At 48.1% G+C, this 21,677-nt stretch overlaps 1 protein-coding gene across 7 annotated transcripts in view; it reads left to right on the top strand.

Annotated features, from left to right (window-relative positions):
* LOC140209636 (cartilage intermediate layer protein 1-like) overlaps positions 1-21,677 on the top strand; it is a 71,900-nt gene that overhangs the window by 38,935 nt on the left and 11,288 nt on the right. For all 7 annotated transcript variants that reach the window (XM_072277951.1, XM_072277947.1, XM_072277950.1 and 4 more), the window contains exons 3-8: positions 4,632-4,901; positions 5,643-5,834; positions 8,162-8,218; positions 9,193-9,507; positions 13,640-13,748; positions 21,458-21,615. In XM_072277951.1, the coding sequence (XP_072134052.1) occupies positions 4,632-4,901; positions 5,643-5,834; positions 8,162-8,218; positions 9,193-9,507; positions 13,640-13,748; positions 21,458-21,615 (1,101 nt within the window). The remainder of the gene's footprint in view (positions 1-4,631; positions 4,902-5,642; positions 5,835-8,161; positions 8,219-9,192; positions 9,508-13,639; positions 13,749-21,457; positions 21,616-21,677) is intronic.

Here is a 21,677-nt window from a genome sequence, read left to right as displayed (position 1 = left end):
AGGGAACTGGGTAAGGTGGGGGGTAATGTTCAGGGAACTGGTTGGGGGGTAATGGTCGGGGAACTGTGTAAGGTGGGGGTAATGGTCAGGGAACTGGGTGGGGGGGTAATGGTCAGGGAACTGGGTGAGGTGGGGGTAATGGTCAGGGAACTGGGTAAGATGGTGGTAATGGTCAGGGAACTGTGTGAGGTGGGGGGGTAATGGGCAGGGAACTGGGTGAGGCGGGTAATGGTCAGGGAACTGGGTGAGGGGGGGTAATGGTCAGGGAACTGGGTGAGGTGGGAGGGTAATGGTCAGGGAACTGGGTGAGGGGGGTCATGATCAGGGAACTGGGTGGGGGGGTAATGGTCAAGGAGTGGGTGAGGTGGGGGGTAATGGTCAGGGAACTGGGTAAGGTGGGGGTAATGGTCAGGGAACCAGGTGAGGGGGGTAATGGTCAGGGAACTAGGTGAGATGGGGTAATGGTCAGGGAACCTGCTGATTTGGGGGTAATGGTCAGGGAACTGAGTAAGGTGGGGGTAATGGTCAGGGAACTCGGTGGGGGGGTAATGGTCAGGGAACTAGGTGAGGGGGGTAATTGTCAGGGAACTGGGTAAGGTGGGGGGTAATGTTCAGGGAACTGGTTGGGGGGTAATGGTCGGGGAACTGTGTAAGGTGGGGGTAATGGTCAGGGAACTGGGTGGGGGGGTAATGGTCAGGGAACTGGGTGAGGTGGGGGTAATGGTCAGGGAACTGGGTAAGATGGTGGTAATGGTCAGGGAACTGTGTGAGGTGGGGGGGTAATGGGCAGGGAACTGGGTGAGGCGGGTAATGGTCAGGGAACTGGGTGAGGGGGGTAATGGTCAGGGAACTGGGTGAGGTGGGAGGGTAATGGTCAGGGAACTGGGTGAGAAGGGGGGGTAATGGTGAGGGAACTGGGTGAGAAGGGGGGTAATGGTGAGGGAACTGGGTGAGGTGGGGGGGTAATGGTCAGGGAACTGGGTGAGGTGGGGGGTAATGGTCAGGGAACTGGGTAAGGTGGGGGTAATGGTCAGGGAACTGTGTGAGGTGGGGGCGTAATGGCCAGGGAACTGGGTGAGGCGGGTAATGGTCAGGGAACTGGGTGAGGGAGGTAATGGTCAGGGAACTGGGTGGTGGGGTAATGGTCAGGGAACTGGGTGAGGTGGGGGGGTAATGGTCAGGGAACTGGGTGAGGTGGGGGGTAATGGTCAGGGAACTGCGTGGGGGGTAATGGTCAGGGAACTGGGTGGGGGGGGGTAATGGTGAGGGAACTGGGTGGGGGGTGTAATGGTCAGGGAACTGGGTGGGGGGGTAATGGTCAGGGAACTGGGTGGGGGGGGTAATGGTCAGGGAACTGGGTGAGAAGGGGGGTTAATGGTGAGGGAACTGGGTGAGAAGGGGGGTAATGGTGAGGGAACTGGGTGAGGTGGGGGGGTAATGGTCAGGGAACTGGGTAGGGTGGGGGGGTAATGGTCAGGGAACTGGGTGAGGTGGTGGGGGGTAATGGTCAGGGAACTGGGTGAGGTGGTGAGGGGGTAATGGTCAGGGAACTGGGTGAGAAGAGGGGTAATGGTGAGGGAACTGGGTGAGAAGGGGGGTAATGGTGAAGGAACTGGGTGAGGTGGGGGGTAATGGTGAGGGAACTGGGTGAGGTGGGGGGTAATGTTCAGGGAACTGGGTGGGGTGGGGGGTAATGGTCAGGGAACTGGGTGGGGTGGAGAGGTAATGGTCAGGGAACTGGGTGGGGTGGTGAGGTAATCGTCAGGGAACTGGGTGAGGTTGGGGGTAATGGTCAGGGAACTGGGTGGGGTGGAGGGGTAATGGTCAGGGAACTGGGTGAGGTGGTGGGGGGTAATGGTGAGGGAACTGGGTGAGGTGGGGGGTAATGGTCAGGGAACTGGGTGGGGTGGGGGGGTAATGGTCAGGGAACTGAGTGAGGTGGTGGGGGGTAATGGTCAGAGAACTGGGTGAGGTGGTGGGGGGTAATGGTCAGGGAACTGGGTGAAGTGGTGGGGGGTAATGGTCAGGGAACTGGGTGAGGAAGAGATGAAGAAAGGCGAGGCCTGAATCCTTCCAGATATCACTTGAAGTTTCATACTTTTCCTCATTTTTCTGGTATATTAATTTTCAGAGATTTAGAGAAACTCTTCCTGTATTTACTAAAAGGATTTCAATCCCCCTTGAGAAAGCTGGCAGACCAGAACTTTGGAAATTTTACCTCCTCACAACATAAGTCTTCAGCGAAGCTGCACAAATAAGTTGTTTTATCAATTAGGAATCTGAGATGTAATTTGTCAAGGGCAGTGACAGGTTTGGAGCAGCTCCTGCCTGCCTCTGAGAAACAAAGCGGTCAAACTAATCCTCCTTTTAAATTCTTTTCCAGACAACATGTGAGTGCTTCCTCTGGGAACCCTCTGTTCTAGGAAGTTAACTTGTGTTTTAGGATTGTTCGGAGTCTGTCTGTGACAGGATTGCGGTGGGATTTATTTCACAGATGTGTTCTGAATGAAGCATCCAAAACATTTATTTCTTAAAGTCTAGAGTCATTTATTGTTTTACTGTGATTAGTATTTTAGAGTTGCTTATGAAAGATGTTTTGCCTTTCAGGACTTGAATCATTTGGTGTTACTAACTGCTATGCATTAAATTATGTTTGACCAGAAAACAAAAGAAACTTCACAGCTGAAACAAATACAGAACAAATTAGAACACTCTCAATACTACGACAATACTATAAAATGGTGTATTAGTTCCAAGTGTTTTTGACAGTGGAGTTCATTCAGTGCCTGCTGCTATGTTCTTTTCTTTCTTATTAATCTTTTTATTGATTTTTTAAAAAAGCATAAATACAGTCAAGAGGAGAATTAGGTCAAGTATATATATCAGGAACAATATAAACCAAGATTAAGACAAACATTATCAAAATCATAGATATTGTTAAACTAGTATAAAATATATAACAATAAAAAATGAAAATAGTAACTCTCCTCTTACCAGTTTATGAAGAGAAAGGAAAAAACATTGGGTTTTGAATGAAAAGAAAGGGGGAAAAAGCCCACTACACTATAATAAAACAAAAAAAAGGGGCTGGGCATTCCACTTTGAGGATACGACCAAAAAAAGGAAGAAAGAAAGACCTTCTGATCAAATCTAAAACTTCAAAAAAAAATTGAAAGAGTAATAAATCAAATTAAATGAAAATATTGGATAAAAGGTCGCCATATTTGCTCAAATTTAACGGATGTATCAAATGTCCGACTTCTTATTTTCTCTAAACTTAAACAGGACATAATGGAGGAGAGCCAGTAAAAGATCGTAGGTGGATTAGAATCCTTCCACTTCAATAAAATGGCTCTCCTGGCCAGTAAGGTTGAAAAGGCTATCATATGTTGAGCAGAAACACTAATATTTCCTGCTTCCGATGAGATATTCCCAAAAATTGCAGTAAGCAAGTGATGTTGTATATCCAGATCCAAAACTCTTGATAGTGTTTTAAAAACATCTCTCCAAAAGTTATCTAGCTTTATACAAGACCAATACATTTGAGTTAAAGTGGCCAACTCAGTGTTACATCTGTCACAAATAAGATTGATATTGGAGTAAATACACGTTAATTTATCCTTTGACATATGAGCTCGATGCGCTATCTTGAACTGTATCAAGGAATGACGGGCACAAATAGATGAGTTATTAACCAAATGAAGAGTTTTACTCCATTGATTATCTGAAAACGCCTCTTGAAATTCCAATTCCCAAGTGCATTTAATTTTATCGTTAGATATCATTTGTAAACTCAGTAACCGTTTATAGATTATAACTATCAACCCTTTTTGAAATGGTTTAAACTGAAAGAGAACATCTATCATATTAGGTGGTTAAGCAGAAGGGTAATTTGGTAACAAACCATGTAAAAAATTCCCAATTTGTAAATATCTAAAAAAAAGTGTACATTAGATAAATCATATTTATCCGCTAACTGAGAAAAAGACATTAAACTGTCCCCTAAAAATAAATCTGAAAATGTTATTATTCCCTTGGCCTTATCCAAAGTTGATGGTTTAAAAAAGTAATTGAGATAAATATTACCAGAAAGAATAAAGTTATTGGTATGTTCTTTTGATTGACTGTAAATGAACAAAATCGGCTCAGACACCTAATGGATTGCCATCAGCCAACATCAATTGCATCCTGGAAATCTTCATTTTCATTGTAACATTCAAGATGATTGTTGATACCTTCCAATTCTTTGTGGTTCCTAACTTATTGAATTAGTGAAATAGTTTCATTTTTATTCCTGGTCATTTCTGGCATCTCCAAGCCAGAATGCTTGAAACCACAGTGATCAAAACAGTTCTGAATTGTCTTATTGCCTATTTCTTGCCAACTATCAGTGACAAAAATCACTGTTTCTTTGAACACAAACACACGCAACTCACGTTATTTAAAAACTATTCACTGTCACAGTCTGGGGCATTCCAGGGTTCAGAGTTCATTTCCGATGCTGTCTGTAGGGAGCTTATATGTTCACCTCGTGATGTGATGTTTCAGCACAACATTGTGGGCCGAAGGGCCTGTAATGATCTATGTTTTCTGTCACTTTCCAGTTCTCTGATCACATTTCCTGTTCTCAGGGCATTGGCAATGGACACAATGGTTCAATATCGACCATCCCGGAGGGAGAGGAGACCTCGAGCAACTCGATGCCATCCAGAGGCACTACCCAAACAAGCTGTGCCCCTCACCGGTCGGTGCGCAGGCCCGCACTACGCAGGGCGTACCAGCCGCGCTGACGGGAGAGGCATTTCACCTCAGCTCCCAGCGTGGCTTCTGGTGTCTCAACAAAGAGCAGCTCCCGGGGAAACACTGCTCGAATTATGCCATCAGATTCCAGTGCCCTAGAGGTGAGTTCACAGCTGGCTCCTTCCAGTCAGTCTCGGTGGAGCAGTGACAGGTTGGAATCTAATCCAGACAATGTCAGGAGATGCAGTCTGTGAAGTCAAGTTGTGGTCAAGGGAGAGTAAGTGTGTGTAATAATTCACTTGTTTTCTACACACAATCCATGAGACAGATCCAGATGAAAAACAAAGAATAGCACAGGCCCTTCGGCCCACAATGTTGTGCTGACTCTTTAACCTACTCCAAGATCAATCTAACTCTTCCCTCCCATATCCCTATCCAAGAGTCTCATAAATGTCCCTAATGTATCCACCTCTACCACCACCCCTGGCAGCGTGTTCCACACATCCATTATTCTCTGTGTGTTAAAAAAATCCTGCCTCTGACATCCCCCTTTACTTTCCTCCAATCACCTTAGAATTATGCCCCCTGGAGTATGTGTCAGGAGGGTTCCCTGTACGAGGAGAGCTGGTGGAACAGGAAGGTGAGGCGTTTGAGTAGACAAGCAGTGTGGGTGTTGAGAACGAGCTGACTTTCCCGCAGGCATGGAGACCATTTCCTGACCTTGCCTCGGAACTGCTGGACAGTAAGGCCCTGACGAGCCCAATGTTAACTCCTGCAGAGGTTGCGAGAAGTGTGTTGAGGGTGCAGAGTTCTAACTAAAACGTTCTTCACGGTGAAGACAGTAAACGGCGAGCGGGCTGAAATGTTTTGGGAAATTCCAATTCCAGTGCTTGTTTTGGCAGGACTCGTTTCTGCTGTGGCTCTGGGCTCCTGGTCCACATGGTCCGAGTGGGGAGCGTGCAGCGCAGGCTGTGAGCAGACGGGGGTGCAGACGCGGACACGTTCCTGCCCCTCGGAACTGCCCAACGACCGGCAGCGTCACTGTCCCGGACCTCTGCAGGAAGGGCGGATGTGTACGGGTCCACCTTGCACAGGTATGTCCGGCCTCACAGGCTCCAGGGAGCCGCTGACCAACAGGACTCACATGATCAAAAGTTCCCTGGGTTAAACCACCTCCTCCTTCATGGTGTCCAATCCAAGGTTAATCTCTTTCTTATGCACCGCCCCTCTCTCATGCAGTTTGACCGCTGGCACATGGTATGTACAACAATACTCATATAAAGGAATTTTAAATTTTTAATTCAGCTCAGTGATCAGATTCCAAATGAAGTTGAACCAATGTGAAGTTCGCCTCGCCTCGAGCTCCACCTCGTACTTTGGAAGTCTGTTTGGTTTAGGTGACCCTCAGTCAGTACCATCCCTTTTTTTGTACAAAACTATAAAAGTTTATTTACATTACAAATACATAAGGTACAGACATTCAGTATTTACAAGACAATGGGTACACTCAAATTAAAATATGGTTACTTCTGTCTATTGAACAGTCAATAAATTAACAGTGATAAGTCCTGACCCGGATCTGGGCCGTACCCTCCAAATATCCAGACCTGCCTCTCGGTTTTTTTGCACTACCTCACTTTCCATTTTTCTATTTTCTATTTATAATTTATAATTTAAATTTTTAATATTTACTATCAGTTTGTAATCCAGGGAGCAGGAAACGCAGAATCAAATATCGCTGTGATGATTGTACGCTCTAGTATCAATTATTTGGCGACAATAAAGTAAAGTACCCCGGGGTACTCATGGAAATCCCCCACTGTGACCCCATGCTCCCTCTGCAAGGACAGCCGGGTGCAAACGCGTCTTTGGAAAAGGAGCAGGCTGTCGGCCCAGGCAGCACCTCCACCTTCCACCGCCTAGACCTGTGAATGGCCATCTTGGCCTCAGTACCACCCCTCCCACAGAGTGACCCTCCCTCACTACCACCCCTCCCACAGTGTGACCTCCCTCAGTACCACCCCTCCCATAGTGTGACTCTCCCTCGGTACTACCCTCCCACAGTGTGACCTCCCTCAGTACCACCCCTCCCACAGAGTGACTCTCCCTCAGTACCACCCCTCCCACAGAGTGACCCTCCCTCAGTACCACCCCTCCCGCAGTGTGACCCTCCCTCAGTACCGCCCCTCCCACAGTGTGACCCTTCCTCAGTACTACCTTCCCACAGTGTGACCCTCCCTCAGTACCACCCCTCCCACAGTGTGACCCTCCCTCAGTACCACCCCTCCCGCAGTGTGACCCTCCCTCAGTACTACCTTCCCACAGTGTGACCCTCCCTCAGTACCGCCCCTCCCACAGTGTGACCCTCCCTCAGTACCACTCCTTCCTCAGTGTGACCCTCCCTCGGTACCACCCCTCCCACGGTGTGAACTTCCCTCAGTAACGCCCCTCCCACAGTGTGACCCCTCCCTCAGTACCACCCCTCCCACAGTGCGACCCTCCCTCAGTACCACCCCTCCCACAGTGTGACCCTCCCTCAGTACCACCCCTCCCACAATGCGACCCTTCCTCAGTACCACCCCTCCCACAGTGCGACCCTCCCTCAGTACCACTCCTCCCACAGTGTGACCCTCCCTCAGTACCGCCCCTCCCATTGTGTGACTCTCCCTCAGTACCACCCTCCCACAGTGCGATCCTCCCTCAGTACCACCCCTCCCACAGTGTGACCTCCCTCAGTACCACCCCTCCCACAGTGCGACCCTCCCACAGTGCAACCCTCCCTCAGTACCACCCCTCCCACAGAGTGACCCTCCTTCAGTACTACCCCTCCCACAGTGCGACCCTCCCACAGTGCAACCCTCCCTCAGTACCACCCCTCCCACAGTGTGACCCTCCGTCAATACCACCCCTCCCACAGAGTGACCCTCCCTCAGTACTACCCCTCCCACAGTGCGACCCTCCAACAGTGCAACCCTCCCTCTGTACCACCCCTCCCACAGTGCAACCCTCCCTCAGTACCACCCCTCCCACAGAGTGACCCTCCCTCAGTACCACCCCTCCCACAGTGTGACCCTCCCTCAGTACCACCCCTCCCACAGAGTGACCCTCCCTCAGTACCACCCCTCCCACAGTGTGACCCTCCCTCAGTACCACCCCTCCCACAGAGTGACCCTCCCTCAGTACCACCCCTCCCACAGAGTGACTCTCCCTCGGTACGGGCCGGGATTTATGTTTCAGACTCTGCCTGTAATTATTGGTCACTCTGTATCTGTGTAGCCACCCTTGCCCGTTACCAGATCAGACTTACACCTCTGTTCACCCTCTCGCCTGGTCCTCCCAGCCACTAACCCTTCACTATCCCTACACAAGGGGCTTCCCTCTTGGTTTGAGTGATGACTCTGTGGCTGTGCTCTGCCCACAGTTGCCCCGAGGCTGATCATCACTCCAGTGAGGAGCAGGGAAGAAGAGCAGACTGCCGGTAAGGTCGGGTTTTCTATCTATTGTGAAATGGTTGTGAGAAATGAATCCCTTTTCCCCAATGCAATTCCAACTCAAGCTGTCTGCCAGGGTTTTGTTTAATAGGTTGACACACAGAACTCATTCCTTATTCAGCTGAAGGAGTCACAGGAACTGTCTGAACATGGAGCTGTGTCAAAGTTTGGAAAAGTATCTTTGTGCACATGCTTACTTGTCAGTTTTCAGATCTGGGGTGCGGTAAGGAACCTGCAGTGGGTTGGAGCAGTTTCTGTGGTGTGGCCCTCTCTAGATCATCACAAACTTGCTCTAACCCCAAAAAATATTCTTGATGGATTTTAATGTGCCAGCTAATCCCAAAGTTACACGTTTCCTCTCGGCCTTTCTCTTCAGCTGTGGAGATACTGAGCAGCTTTGTGCTCGATGGGTTCTCCAGTCCCTTGCAGAGCTGGGGTCCGTGTACAATGGCCATTCCTGATCCCCGTGCTTGCCCCATTCCCCTGCGGCAGCTCCTGATTCATTTACTTCCCCTGTGCACATCGACACAGACAGTGAAATGTGTCGTTTGTGTTAACGAGCAACAGAACCTAAGGCTGTGCTGGGGGTGGCCAGCGAGTATCCAGTAACACCAGCCGTGGCCAGGAGGTGGCGCTGTCACTGGTCTTTAACCCAACGAGTACTGGCTCAGAGGCATCAGACCCTCCTCCCATTTAACCCTCTCATTTCACTCCCAGGATCATTCTCCTGAACCTCCTCCGGGACTGGCACATCCTTCTGTGGACAGAGTAGCTACTCCCCCGGGAATGCCGATGGGAGACAGGATGGGGAATTGTCTGCTAGTTGAGGTGTGGAGAAGAACAAAGGTTGTGTATGTGAGAGCAGGTCTGGGAGTGGGATGAACGGGTTCCTGCCCGGAACCTGAAAAGAAACAGCGAGTCCTTGAACTAACCCTGCCCGCCCTCGCACGCTGTGTTACAGGCTGCGGGCTAATTTGTTCCATGGGCCGTGTGAATGCAGCCTGCAGCCGTTGCATGTGTGAGGACCACACCCTCCTGGGGTCAGTGCGGCTGCAAGATGGAGCTCCAGCCTCCGGGGCCACGGTCCACCTGCGGGGAGACCCGGACTCACTGCTGACAACTTGCGATGACAATGGCAAGTTCAAGATTCCCGGTCTCTGCCCCGATGGCAACACGGCTGTGGAGATTCGGAAGCCCCGATATGGTGTTGCTGTGGTCGTACTGGACAAAGGCACCGACAAAGTCTCCATCATCAGCGTAAAGCTCAAGAGATCCGGTAAGGAATTACCCAGTCCCTCCGTATTACACAACACACCAAACAACAAAACAGCAACAGCAAAACAGGCCCTGTTCCTCTCTCCCAGCCACACACAACAGTCCTCCAACACCAGGACAGGTCTCCGGGTCTGCGGTCTCTGGGCTTCGGCTATTGGCCTTTAATTCCTAGACTTCTGATTGACGTCTGGGTATTGACCCCCGAAATAGTTGATGGTTGGACCCAAACTCCGGGCACACCGACACACCAGCTCTCCCATCTCCTGCTCACATGGACATCCGATCCTGGAAACCACCGACTTTGGAAAACCTCACCTGACAAAGCATTTGGATAGACAGGGACTTATTAGGGAGAGTCAACATGGCTTTGTGTGTGGTAGGTCATGTTTGACCAATCTACTGGAGTTTTTCCAGGAGGTTACCAGGAAAGTGGATGAAGGGAAGGCAGTGGATATTGTCTACATGGACTTCAGTAAGGCCTTTGACAAGGTTCCGCATGGCAGGTTAGTTAGGAAAATTCAGTCGCTAGGTATACATGGAGAGGTGGTAAATTGGATTAGACATTGGCTCAATGGAAGAAGTCAAAGAGTGGTGGTAGAGAATTGCTTCTCTGAGTGGAGGCCTGTAACTAGTGGTGTGCCACAGGGATCATTGCTGGGTCCATTGTTATTTGTCATTTATATCAATGATCTGTATGATAATGTGGTAAATTGGATCAGCAAATTTGCTGATGATACAAAGATTGGAGGTGTAGTAGACAGTGAGGAAGGTTTTCAGAGCCTGCAGAGGGACTTGGACCAGCTGGAAAAATGGGCTGAAACATGGCAGATGGAGTTTAATACAGACAAGTGTGAGGTATTGCATGTTAGAAGGGCAAACCAAGGTAGAACATACAGGGTTAATGGTAAGGCACTGAGGAGTGCAGTAGAACAGAGGGATCTGGGAATACAGATACAAAATTCCCTAAAAGTGGCGTCACAGGTAGATAGGGTCGTAAAGAGAGCTTTTGGTACATTGGCCTTTATTAATCAAAGTATTGAGTATAAGAGCTGGAATGTTATGATTGAGGTTGTATAAGGCATTGGTGAGGCTGAATCTGGAGTATTGTGTTCAGTTTTGGTCACCAAATTGCAGGAAGGATATAAATAAGGTTGAAAGAGTGCAGAGAAGGTTTACAAGGATGTTGCTGGGACTTGAGAAACCCAGTTACAGAGAAAGGTTGAATAGGTTAGGACTTTATTCCCTGGAGCGTAGAAGAATGAGGGGAGATTTGATAGAGGTATATAAAATTATGATGGGTATAGATAGAGTAAATGCAAACAGGCTTTTTCCACTGAGGCAAAGGGAGAAAAAAACCAGAGGACATGGGTTAAGGGTGAGGGGGAAAAGTTTAAAGGGAACATTGGGGGGGGGGTTAAAGGGATCCCTTGTGGCTAAAGGGATCGGGGGTATGGAGGGAAGGCTGGTACAGGGTTCTGAGTTGGATGATCAGCCATGATCATACTGAATGGCGGTGCAGGCTCAAAGGGCCGAATGGCCTACTCCTGCACCTATTTTCTATGTTTCTTCACACAGAGAGTGGTGGGAGTATGGAATGAGCTGCCAGACGAGGTGGTAAATGTGGGTTCTTTTTTAACATTTAAGAATAAATTGGACAGATACATGGATGGGAGGTGTATGGAGGGATATGGTCCGTGTGCAGGTCAGTGGGACTAGGCAGAAAATGGTTCGGCACAGCCAAGAAGGGCCAAAAGGCCTGTTTCTGTGCTGTAGTTTTTCTATGGTTTCTAAATCTGTCAGAATTCTTTGAGGAAATAACAGGCAGGATAGACAAAGGAGAGTCAGTGGATGTTGTGTATTTAGGTTTTCAGAAGGCCTTTGACAAGGGGCTGCACGTGAGGCTGTTTAACAAGTTAAGAGCCCCTGGTATTACAGGAAAGATTCGATGATGGATAGAAGATTGGCTGATTGGCAGGTGGCAACGAGAGGGAATAAAGGGAGTCGTTTCAGGTTGGCTGCCAGTGACTAGTGGTGTTCCACAGGAGTCTGTGTTGGGACTGATTCTTTATACGTTGTATGTCAACGATTATGATGATGGAACTGGAGGCTCTGTGACCAAGTTTACAGACAACATGAAGATAGGTGGAGGGGCAGGTAGCGTTGAGAAAGCAGGGAGACTGTGGAAGGATTTAGGAGAATGGAAAAGAGGTGGCAGATGAAATACAGTGTCAGGAAAAGTAAGCACTTTGGCGTAAAGGCATAGACTAATTTCCAAAAGGAGAGAAAATTCCAATCAAGAGGACTAGAATATAAAAGCAAGGATGTAATGCTGAGACTTTATAAAACACCGGTGAGGCCTCACTTAGAGTATTGTGAGCCGTTTAGGGCCCGTTATCTCAGAAGGGATATGCTGAAATTGGAGAGATTCTGAGGAGTTTCACAAAAATTATTCTGAGAACCTATCGGATGTTGAAAAGCCTTGACAGAGTGGATGTGGAGACGATGTTTCCCATAGTGGGGAAGTCTGACCAGAGGGCACAGCCTCATAATAGAGGGTCGAGAGGGACTTCCATTTAGAACAGAGATGAGGAGAAATTCTTTAGCCAGAATCTGTGGAATTCGTTGTCACAAGGGGCTTGGAGGCCAAGTCATTGGATATATTTAAGGCAGAGGTTGATAGGTTCTTGATTATTCAGGGCATGAAGGGATACGGGGGAGGGAAGCCTCCGGGGAGGCAGGAAATTGGGATTTAAAGGAAAGTGGATCAGCCATGATGAAATGGCAGAGCAGACTCGATGGGCTGAATGGCCTAATTCTGCTCCTATGTTTTATGATCTTATGGGTAAGGTTGACATCCACAGAATCTCTTCGTCACTCTCCACGTTGCTGGACTTTTGAGCACAGAGTAGAGGTCGGACCCCTAACTCCCCACGTTCCTGTCCCTAAACCCTAACCTGTCCCACAACTCCCCTCATCCCTGTGCCTGAACCCTATTCTGACCTCTAACCCCCTACATTCCTGTCCCCCAACTCCCCTCATCCCTGTCCCTAAACCTTAACCTGACCTCCAACTCCTCTCTCAGTCCCTATGAACTCAACCACCATTTTATACACCACCTCTGCACTCATTTCATCACAGCACACAGCTCAGTTGTCACCATTACACTACTCAGACCCCTGCCTATTTCACACAGTTGTTGATTACACAATCTCACGGTCAGACACGCTTTGTTACCCACCTTTAGTGTCTATACAGTTCATTATTACATCCTCCGCAGCGCAAGGCGAGTCCGGGAGAGAGGCTGTGATAATGAAGTGTGCTGAACAGTAGTGTGTTCACAGACAGCACTGTGTAACTGTGATGATGTGTGCTTCATAAGGGTGTATTACAGGCTGAGGTGTGTAACTGTGACGTGGTGTGCTTCAGGAGAGTGTATTATAGACTGGGCTGTGTAACTGTGACATTGTGCGCTTCAGGAGGGTGTATTACAGACTGGGCTATGTAACTGTGTCGTTGTGTGCTTCAGAGGACTGTATTACAGGCTGGGCTGTGTAACTGATGTGTGCTTCAGGAAGGTGTATTACAGACTGGGGCATGTAACTGTGATGTGCTAGTAATGGGCATGTCATAGGGAGGATGTGTAATGATGTCACTGCTCTCACTTACCCACCTGTTGCTGTTACACTCTGGTAATAACTACACATTCCTCACTTTTGCACGCACTCTCATTACTGCAGAGAACTGGGGAGAGAATCAGCAGTTGGTGAGGGAGGAGTGGGTGTGAGGGGGCAGTCGTACTGCTATTTCAACACCAGTGACCTGTGTTCGATTCCCGTCACTGCCTGTAAGGAATTTGTACGCTTTTCCCTCGTGGGGTTCCTCGCACATTCCAAAGACGCAGGGATTAGTAAGTTAATTGAGCACACGGATGTAACTGTGAGCCTGTTACTGTACATTATCCCTTCGTCACGCAACACCAACAAATTCACATTCCCGGTGACCAGCACAGGGGATACAGCAAATTACCAGTAACCAGAAAACAGCTGTCCCAGCTGATATAACTACTGATATTGCAAGAGGGGTCCCAATCACCTGGAATAATAATTTCTGCGACCTCTATCCCCGTCCTACAGTGAAGCCGTTCATCAGGTCACAGCCCCAGAGCAAGATCAGACGTGAGGGACAGAGCGTCACTTTCTGCTGCAAGGCCGTGTGTGATCCACCTGCCAACAAGTACTCCTGGTAATGTCCCTTCCATTCTGTTGTGTCTGTGTTCACCCCAATCCTGCAACCTCTGTGGTGATAGGGACCCATGCCCAGTGGTCAATAACTTGGCTCAGTGGTCAGGGATGAGGCGGGTTGAGGAGGACTGGAACTGGTGGCTATTTGGTGAGATTAACCTGGGGGGGTTGTGAGGTGTTGGGGGGCTGGTGCTCTGAGAAGGGTTGGCCATCTCCAGGATCAGAGGTTGTGGAGTAGGTTGGGTTCAGTGTGTTATTGCTCAGGGTGGGAGCAGGAGGCCAGCAGTTTTGTACCATCTGTAGCCAGGGGGCTTGGTGTTGGAGATGCTGGGGTCGGTAGCAGGAATATCAGAAGGGAGAAGCAAAAGTCAAATGTATCAGTATTACAGTGGAGTGAAAGGAATTACAGAGGCATGAGCGAGGAGCTGGCCAAAATTGATTAGAAGGGAACACCAGCAGGGATGACGACAGAGCAGCAATGGCTGGAATTTCTGGGAGCATTTCATCCCAAAGAAGAATATTCTAAAGGCAGGATGACACAACTGTGGCTGACAAGGAAGTCAAAGCCAACAAAAAAGCCAAAGAGAGGGCATATAATAGAGCAAATATTAGTGGGAAGTTAGAGGATTGGGAAATATTTAAAAACCAACAGATGGCAACTAAAAAGCCATGGGGGGAGAGAGATGAAATATGGAGTTAGGCTAGCCAATAATATTGAAGAGGATACCAAAAGTTTCTTCAGATACATAAAGTGTAAAAGAGAAGCGAGATTGGATATCAGACCACTGGAAAATGATGCTGAAGAGGTAGTAATGGGGGACAAGGAAATGGCGATCGAACTGGGAAAGTATTTTGCGTCAGTCTTCACTATGAAAGATGCTAGCAGTATGGTGGAAGTTCCAGGTGTCCAGGGGCATGAGATGTGTAAAGTTGCCATTACTAGGGAGAAGGTTCTTGGAAAACTGAAAGGTCTGAAGGTGGATAAGTCACCTGGACCAGATGGTCTACACCCCAGGGTTCTGAAAGAGGTGGCTGAAGAGATTGTGGAGGCATCAGTAATGATCTTTCAAGAATCACTAGGTTCTGGAATGGTTCCTAAAGACTAGAAAATTACAAATATCATTCCTCTCTTCAAGAAGGGAGAGAGGCAGAAGAAAGGAAATTAGTCTGGTTAGTCTGACATTACAGGTTGGGAAGATGTTGGTGTCGATTGTTAAGGATGTGTTTTTGGGGTACTTGGAGGCACATGATAAAATACACCATAGTTAGCATGGTTTCCTCAAGGGAAAATCTTGCCAGACAAATCTGTTGGAATTCTTTGAAGAAATAACAATCAGGATAGACAAAGGAGCATCAGTTAATGTAGAGTACTTGGATTTTCACAAGGCCTTTGATAAGGTGCCATACATGAGGCTGCTTAACAAGCTACGAGTCCATGGTATTACAGAGAAGATTCTAGCATGGATGAAGCGGTGGCTGATTGGCAGGAAACAAAGAATAGGAATAAAAGGAGCCTTTTCAGATTGACTGCCAGAGACTAGTGGTGTTCCACAAGGGTCTGTGTTGAGATGGATTGTTGTGGTCAGCACTGGGAATCTTGGGAATGCAGGGGTTGGCAGTGGGAAATGTTGTGATCGATAGGGAGAATATTGAGGTCTGTAGTGGGAATGCTGGGATCAGCAGTGTGAATGTTAGGAATATTGGGGCCAGCAGTGGGAATGTTGGGGTCTGTACTTTGATGAGTTCAGTAGTTAGGAGCCCTGCTGTTGGTACTCAGAGTGGTTTCAAAAATCAAGATCTGGGTCCATCTGTGGAGTACATTCAGGATGGTATAATTGTTACCTTTTTGAAGCAGGTGGGAACTTACAACTGTAGCAGTGAGAGGTTGAAAATGTCCTTGAATATTCTAGCCAGTTGGTTGGCACAGGTTTTCAGAGCCTTACCACTTCATTGGAACCTACTGCCTTGCAAGGGTTCACCCTTCCGAAGAACAGTGACTTTGGCCTCCGAGGCAGAGATCACAGGGTCACCGGGTGCAGCAAGGATCTTCACAGCTGTAGTTGTATTTTCCCTTTCAAAGCTAGCCTAGAAGGCGTTGAGCTCATCTAGTAGTGAAGCATCGCTGCCATTCATGCTACTGGGTTTTGCTTTGCAGAAAGTAATGTCCTGAAAACCCTGCCAGAATTGACATGCATCTGATGTCACCTCCAACCTCGCTCAGAATTGTCTCTTCGCTCTTGAAACAGCCCTCCACAAGGCATAACTGGTTTTCTTGTACAGACCCGGGTCACCAGACTTAAATGCCACAGATCTAGCCCTCAGCAGACGACAAACTCCTATTCCATCCACGGCTTTTGGTTTGGGAATGTGCAGCAAGCTTTCTTTCACACACGCATCCACGCAGGTTTAATGAAGTCATTAACACTGTGGTATACTCATCCAGCCTTGGAGATGAATCCATCAACACAGTCCAGTCCACCAATTCAAAGCAGTCCTGTAGGCGCTCCTGTGCTTCCCTTGTCCATACCTTCTTGGTCCTCACTACTGGTGCTGCAGTCTTTGGTCTCTGCCTACACTCAGAGTAGAAGTACAGCTAGGTGATCAGACTTTCTAAAGTGAGGGCGTGGAATAACACAGCTGGCATTCTTGATGGTGGTGTAACGGTGGTCCATGTGTTGTTTCTTGTGGTACTACAAGTGATTTGTTGATGGTAATTATTTGGTGACTTTTTCAAGCTGGCCTGGTTAAAATCCTCCAATATGATAGTGGAGGTGTCAGGGTGTGCTGTTTCGTGCACATTGATCCCGCTGCTCAGATCACCCAGAGCCTGTTGACATTGGCCTGAAGTGGAATGTACACCACTACCAAAATGATCGCAGAAATGGACGGCACTTAATTACGAGATATTTCAGGTCTGGTGAGCAGATTTGGAACATCATTGATACATTAGTGCACCAAGAGAATTGATCGTGAGACATACAGCTCTGCTTTTGAGAGACTCGACAGTCCTATCCTGATGGTGTGTAGTGAACCTGCAAATCTGAATTGCTGCATCTGGTACGGAAGGTGTTAACCAGGATTCCGTGAAAAGGGATGCAAGTGGTCCCAGTGTTTCTCTGATACAGCACTTTAGCTCTGAGATCTCCCATTTTATTTACTAGAAACTCTATGTTTACCAGTAATTTAGTTGGTATTGGGAGTTGAAAACCCCATTTTATTAAACACACCTGAGTCTACGAGGAATCTGGCGAGAAGTATGGCCACAATCAGTATTGTTTCCGTCAGTTTTAAGCAGCAATAGGTTAGTCAATGACATTAAGACATCTTTTTTTAACTGTACAGCCCGTAGAAGCAATTGTGGTTCTCAGCTGCATCAGGCTGAAACAGGAATATTTAATTGTGTCCATCGAGCTATGCTGCATAAGATCACCTTCAAAGCGCCCCAGGCGTAATTTTGGTTCTGATGCTGAAGTCCTTGACACCTCCACCTCAGGACCATTGATAGAAATGGAACTGTGTCCATTGCCCCTTCCTGAAGTCATTCTGCTGACACGAGGGATGGTTAGTGCAGTGGACATTGGTCCAGTACCTCCCTTCCACCCGGATCCACCCATCACCTGCCAGATCCTCCCCCTTATCTCTCTCTACTCACTCTCTCCCCTCTGTCACTCAGTCCCAATAAACCTAAAACCTTGGCTGTCCACGGCTGCTGACCTCCTCCAGGAGTGCGTGTGTGTTATCTTTGCAGGGCACAAGAGGAAGAGTTTAGGTGATGGGGTACGCAGGAAAGGACCCAAAATATTGACCAAAGTGCCCAACCTTTTTGCATCTGGATTTATTCGGGAGACAGAGACCATAGAACAGAGTGGTGAGGTCAGATTATAGAAGAGGAGGTGCTGTTTGTCTTCGGGTGAATTAGGGTGGATAAATCCCCAGGGACTGACAAGGTGTTCCCTCGGACTCTGTGGGAGGCAAGTGCAGAAATTGTAGGAGCCTAGCACAGATATTTAAAATGTCCCCAGCCACAGTGAGGTGCCAGAGGACTGGAGGAACAGCTGAACACCTACGCTCTGTCTGCCAGAGAAAGCAGGATCTCCCAATGGCCACACATTTTAATTCCACGTCCCATTCCCATTCTGATATGTCTATCCACAGCCTCCTCTACTGTAAAGATGAAGCCACACTCAGGTTGGAGGAACAACACCTTATATTCCGTCTGGGTAGCCTCCAACCTGATGGTATGAACATTGACTTCTCTAACTTCTGCTAATGCCCCACCTCCCCCTCGTACCCCATCCGTTATTTATTTATATACACACATTCTTTTTCTCTCTCTCCCTTTTATCCCTCTGTCCCTCTGACTATACCCCTTGCCCATCCTCTGGGGTTTCCCCCCCTCCCCCTTTTCCTTCTCCCTGGGCCTCCTGTTCCATGATCCTCTCATATCCCTTTTGACAATCGCCTGTCCAGCTCTTGGCTCCATTCCTCCCCCTCCTGTCTTCTCCTATCATTTTGGATCTCTCCCTCCCCCTCCCACTTTCAAATCTCTTACTAACTCTTCCTTCAGTTAGTCCTGACGAAGGGTCTCGGCCCGAAACGTCGACTGTACCTCTTCCTAGAGATGCTGCCTAGCCTGCTGCGGTCACCAGCAACTTTGATGTGTGTAGCTAATGTTATTCCATTTTTTAAGAAAGGCTCCAAACCTTAATTGGGCAATTATAGGCTAGTGAGCCTGATGTCAGGTATTCTCAGGCCACAGAATATTTAAGTATTTGTGTAGACAGATTCTAATTAGAGATGGCCATCGTGGCTCTGTGCGTGGCAGGTCAGGTCTAACCAACCTTCCACAGCTTTTCAAGGAGGTTACCAGGAAAGTTAATGAAGGCACCTATTCTGTGCTGCATCTCAATAAATAGATCAATAAGTGGACTTTAACAAGGCCTTTGATCAGTCACTCGGCATTCAAGATGAGGTAGTAAATTGGATTAGACATTGGCTTTGTGGGAGAAGCCAGAGAGTGGTAGTGGAGGGTTGCCTCTCTGACAGGAGGCCTGTGACCAGTGGTGTGTCACAGGGATCGTTGCTGGGTCCGTTGTTGTTTGTCATCCATATCAACAATCTGGATGATAATGTGATTAACTAGATCAGCAGATTTGTGGATGTTGGGGGTGTAGTGGACAGTGAGGAAGACTATCGGAGCTCACAGCAGGATCTGGACCAGCTGGAAAAATGGCAGGTGGAATATAATGCAGACTAGTACGAGGTATTGCACTTTGGGAGGACCAGCCAGGGCAGGTCCTACACAGTGAGCAGTCAGGACTGAGGAGTGTGGTAGAACAGATGGATCTGGGAATACGGATCCATAGTTTCTTGGACGTGGTGTCACAGGTAGATAGGGTCATAAATAAAGCTTTTGGCACATTGGCCTTCATAAACCAGGACACTGAACAGAGGAAGTGCGGTGATATACTGTATTGAAGACAACAATGTTGGTGGGGCCAAATTTAGAGCATTGTGTACAGTTCTGGTCACCTGCCTACAGGAAAAGTATTGTGGAAGAATATTTTGAATAAAGGTTTAAAATATCTGAGTTTTTAACACATTGCACCTCCCTCTAGTTAGCAATGTGCCTCATGCTGATCTTAACGCGTAACACAGCAGCGTAAGCACGACGGAGACAGTGAAGGTCATATCAGGGAGGCTCCTGTGGGCTGTCAAGTTTCTGACAAACAGTGTCTCTGGTTTTCCTTCACTTGTCTGGAACTAACATAAACAAATTATGCTTTTGTATTTTAATGACTTACTGGATCTAAGGAGTTTATGAACCGTTCTATCATAAATAAAAATAAATTCACCATTCGGCCTGGGTGCTCAGTACGCTTGCAATAATCTATCAGCTTCAAGGATGTTCAACAGCCTTTGTCTCTGGTGTTGTGGGCAGACGAGACTGTCTGGCATTTTTGTGGGAATTGATAAGACACACGGGACTGATGATTTTAACTTTACTGATATAATTGACTTCCTGTGTGCATGCATAAAAAAGGCTGTGACTATTGTTCTTTGGAAGACTTGACGATTGCACCATCAGCGAGTCAATCTTCTCATTCATGAATAAAGGTATTCTCTCGTCACTTTGAAACCAGTGGCCAATTTAAATGTGACCAACTCTAATTGAATTTTCTTGGCAAATTAATTTCCCAACAGGTACCAATAAGATTGAAAGAGTGCATAGGAAGTTTATCAGGGTGTTGCCGGGACTTGAGGACTGGAGATACAGGGAAGGTTAGGTAGGCTAGAAGTTTATTCCCTGGATCACAGGGGAATGAGGGGAAACGTTATGGGGGTATACACAGTTATGAGGTGTATGGATAGGGTGACTGCATGCAGGTTTTTACCCTTCTGGTTGGGTGAGACTAGAACTAGAGGTGATAGGTTTTTGGGTTTAGGGTGAAGGGGTAATCTTCTTTATTCAGAGCTGCTGGGAGAAGTGGTAGAAGTTGATTCAATTGTAACTTGGTTGGATAAGTATGTGATGGGAGGGGTGCGGAGGGATATGTTCCGGGTGCAGGTAGATGGGACTTGGCAGAAGATTGGGTCAGAATGGACTAGATGGGCCAAAGGGCCTGTTTCTGTGCTGTTGTGCTTTATGACTCTATGACCAGTCAGTGGAGACCTGAAGCTCCCGGCTGCAGGGATCGTCCTCAGGGAGTGGTTAAAGTGAATTGCATCCTTGTACTTCAGGAAAGTGTGGACGCACATGAGAGTGAGGAGGGAATGAACACGTGAAACGGTGAGCGTGCTGGTGGAACATGACCACTAGCCGGGTGGTTCGTGAGCAGTTTCACCCCTGTGAGCTGGTGTAAGGCACAGGCTTGTCTTTGTGTTCAGTACTAAACAGTTGTATCACTGTCTGGTACAGGGGGTGGTCAGTTGTATCACTGTCTGGTACGGGGGGGGGGGAAACGGTTGTATCACTGTCTAGTACTGGGGGGTCAGTTGTATCACTGTCTGGTACGGGGGGGGTCTATTGTATTACTGTTTGGTACGGGAGGGGTCGGTTGTATCAGTGTCCGGTACGGGGCGGGGGGGGTCTGTTGTATCACCGTCTGGTACGGTGGGGGGGTCTGTTGTATCACCGTCTGGTACGGGGAGGTCGGTTGTATCACTGTCTGGTACGGTGGGGATTGTATCACTGTCAGGTACGGGGGGGTTCGGTTGTATTACTGTGGGGGGGCACTGCAGAGAATTGGAAACAGCTGCGGAAAGTTGGCCTCCCCAGCTTCCAGGACACCTTCAAAAGGCTCCATCCATCATTAAGGCTCCCCATCACCTACATGTCCCCTTCTCGCCACCCCCATTCTCTCATCACTCACATTCTCCCCATCACCCCGTGTGTCCCCCTCTCATCACTACCATCAGGGAGGTGGTGCAGGAGCCTGAAGGCCCCAGCATTTCAGGAACAGCTTCTTCCCCTCCACCGGCAGACTCTGAATGGACAATGAACCCTGGAACACTGCCTCTGATTTTTCCATCTTTTTGCATTACTTGTTTAATTTATTTTTATGTGTTGTATGCTTACTATCATTTAGTTTTTTTAATTACTGGGTATGGCAATGTACTGCTACTGCAAACAACAAATTTCCTGACATATGCCAGAGATATGAAACCAGATTCTGATTTGAGTTGTACTGCACTGTGTTCCCACTGCAGGTACCACAACGGCTCTTTGCTGGACGAGGGGAGAGCTGGCCACGGCAGTGTGTTGGTGTTACACTCGCTGCAGCCACAACACGCTGGGCAGTACTCATGTCGTGCCAGCAACCCTGCCGGTTCCATTAAATCCCAGCCAGCCACACTCACCGTGACAGGTGAGGGAACACAACTCCTCAGCTAACTATCGCTCACCTTACCTCCTCCCCTCCGCGACTCC

The sequence above is a fragment of the Mobula birostris genome, chromosome 14 (assembly GCF_030028105.1).
Source record: "Mobula birostris isolate sMobBir1 chromosome 14, sMobBir1.hap1, whole genome shotgun sequence".
NCBI lineage: Eukaryota > Metazoa > Chordata > Chondrichthyes > Myliobatiformes > Myliobatidae > Mobula > Mobula birostris.
This window is presented reverse-complemented; position numbering and strand designations above follow the sequence as displayed.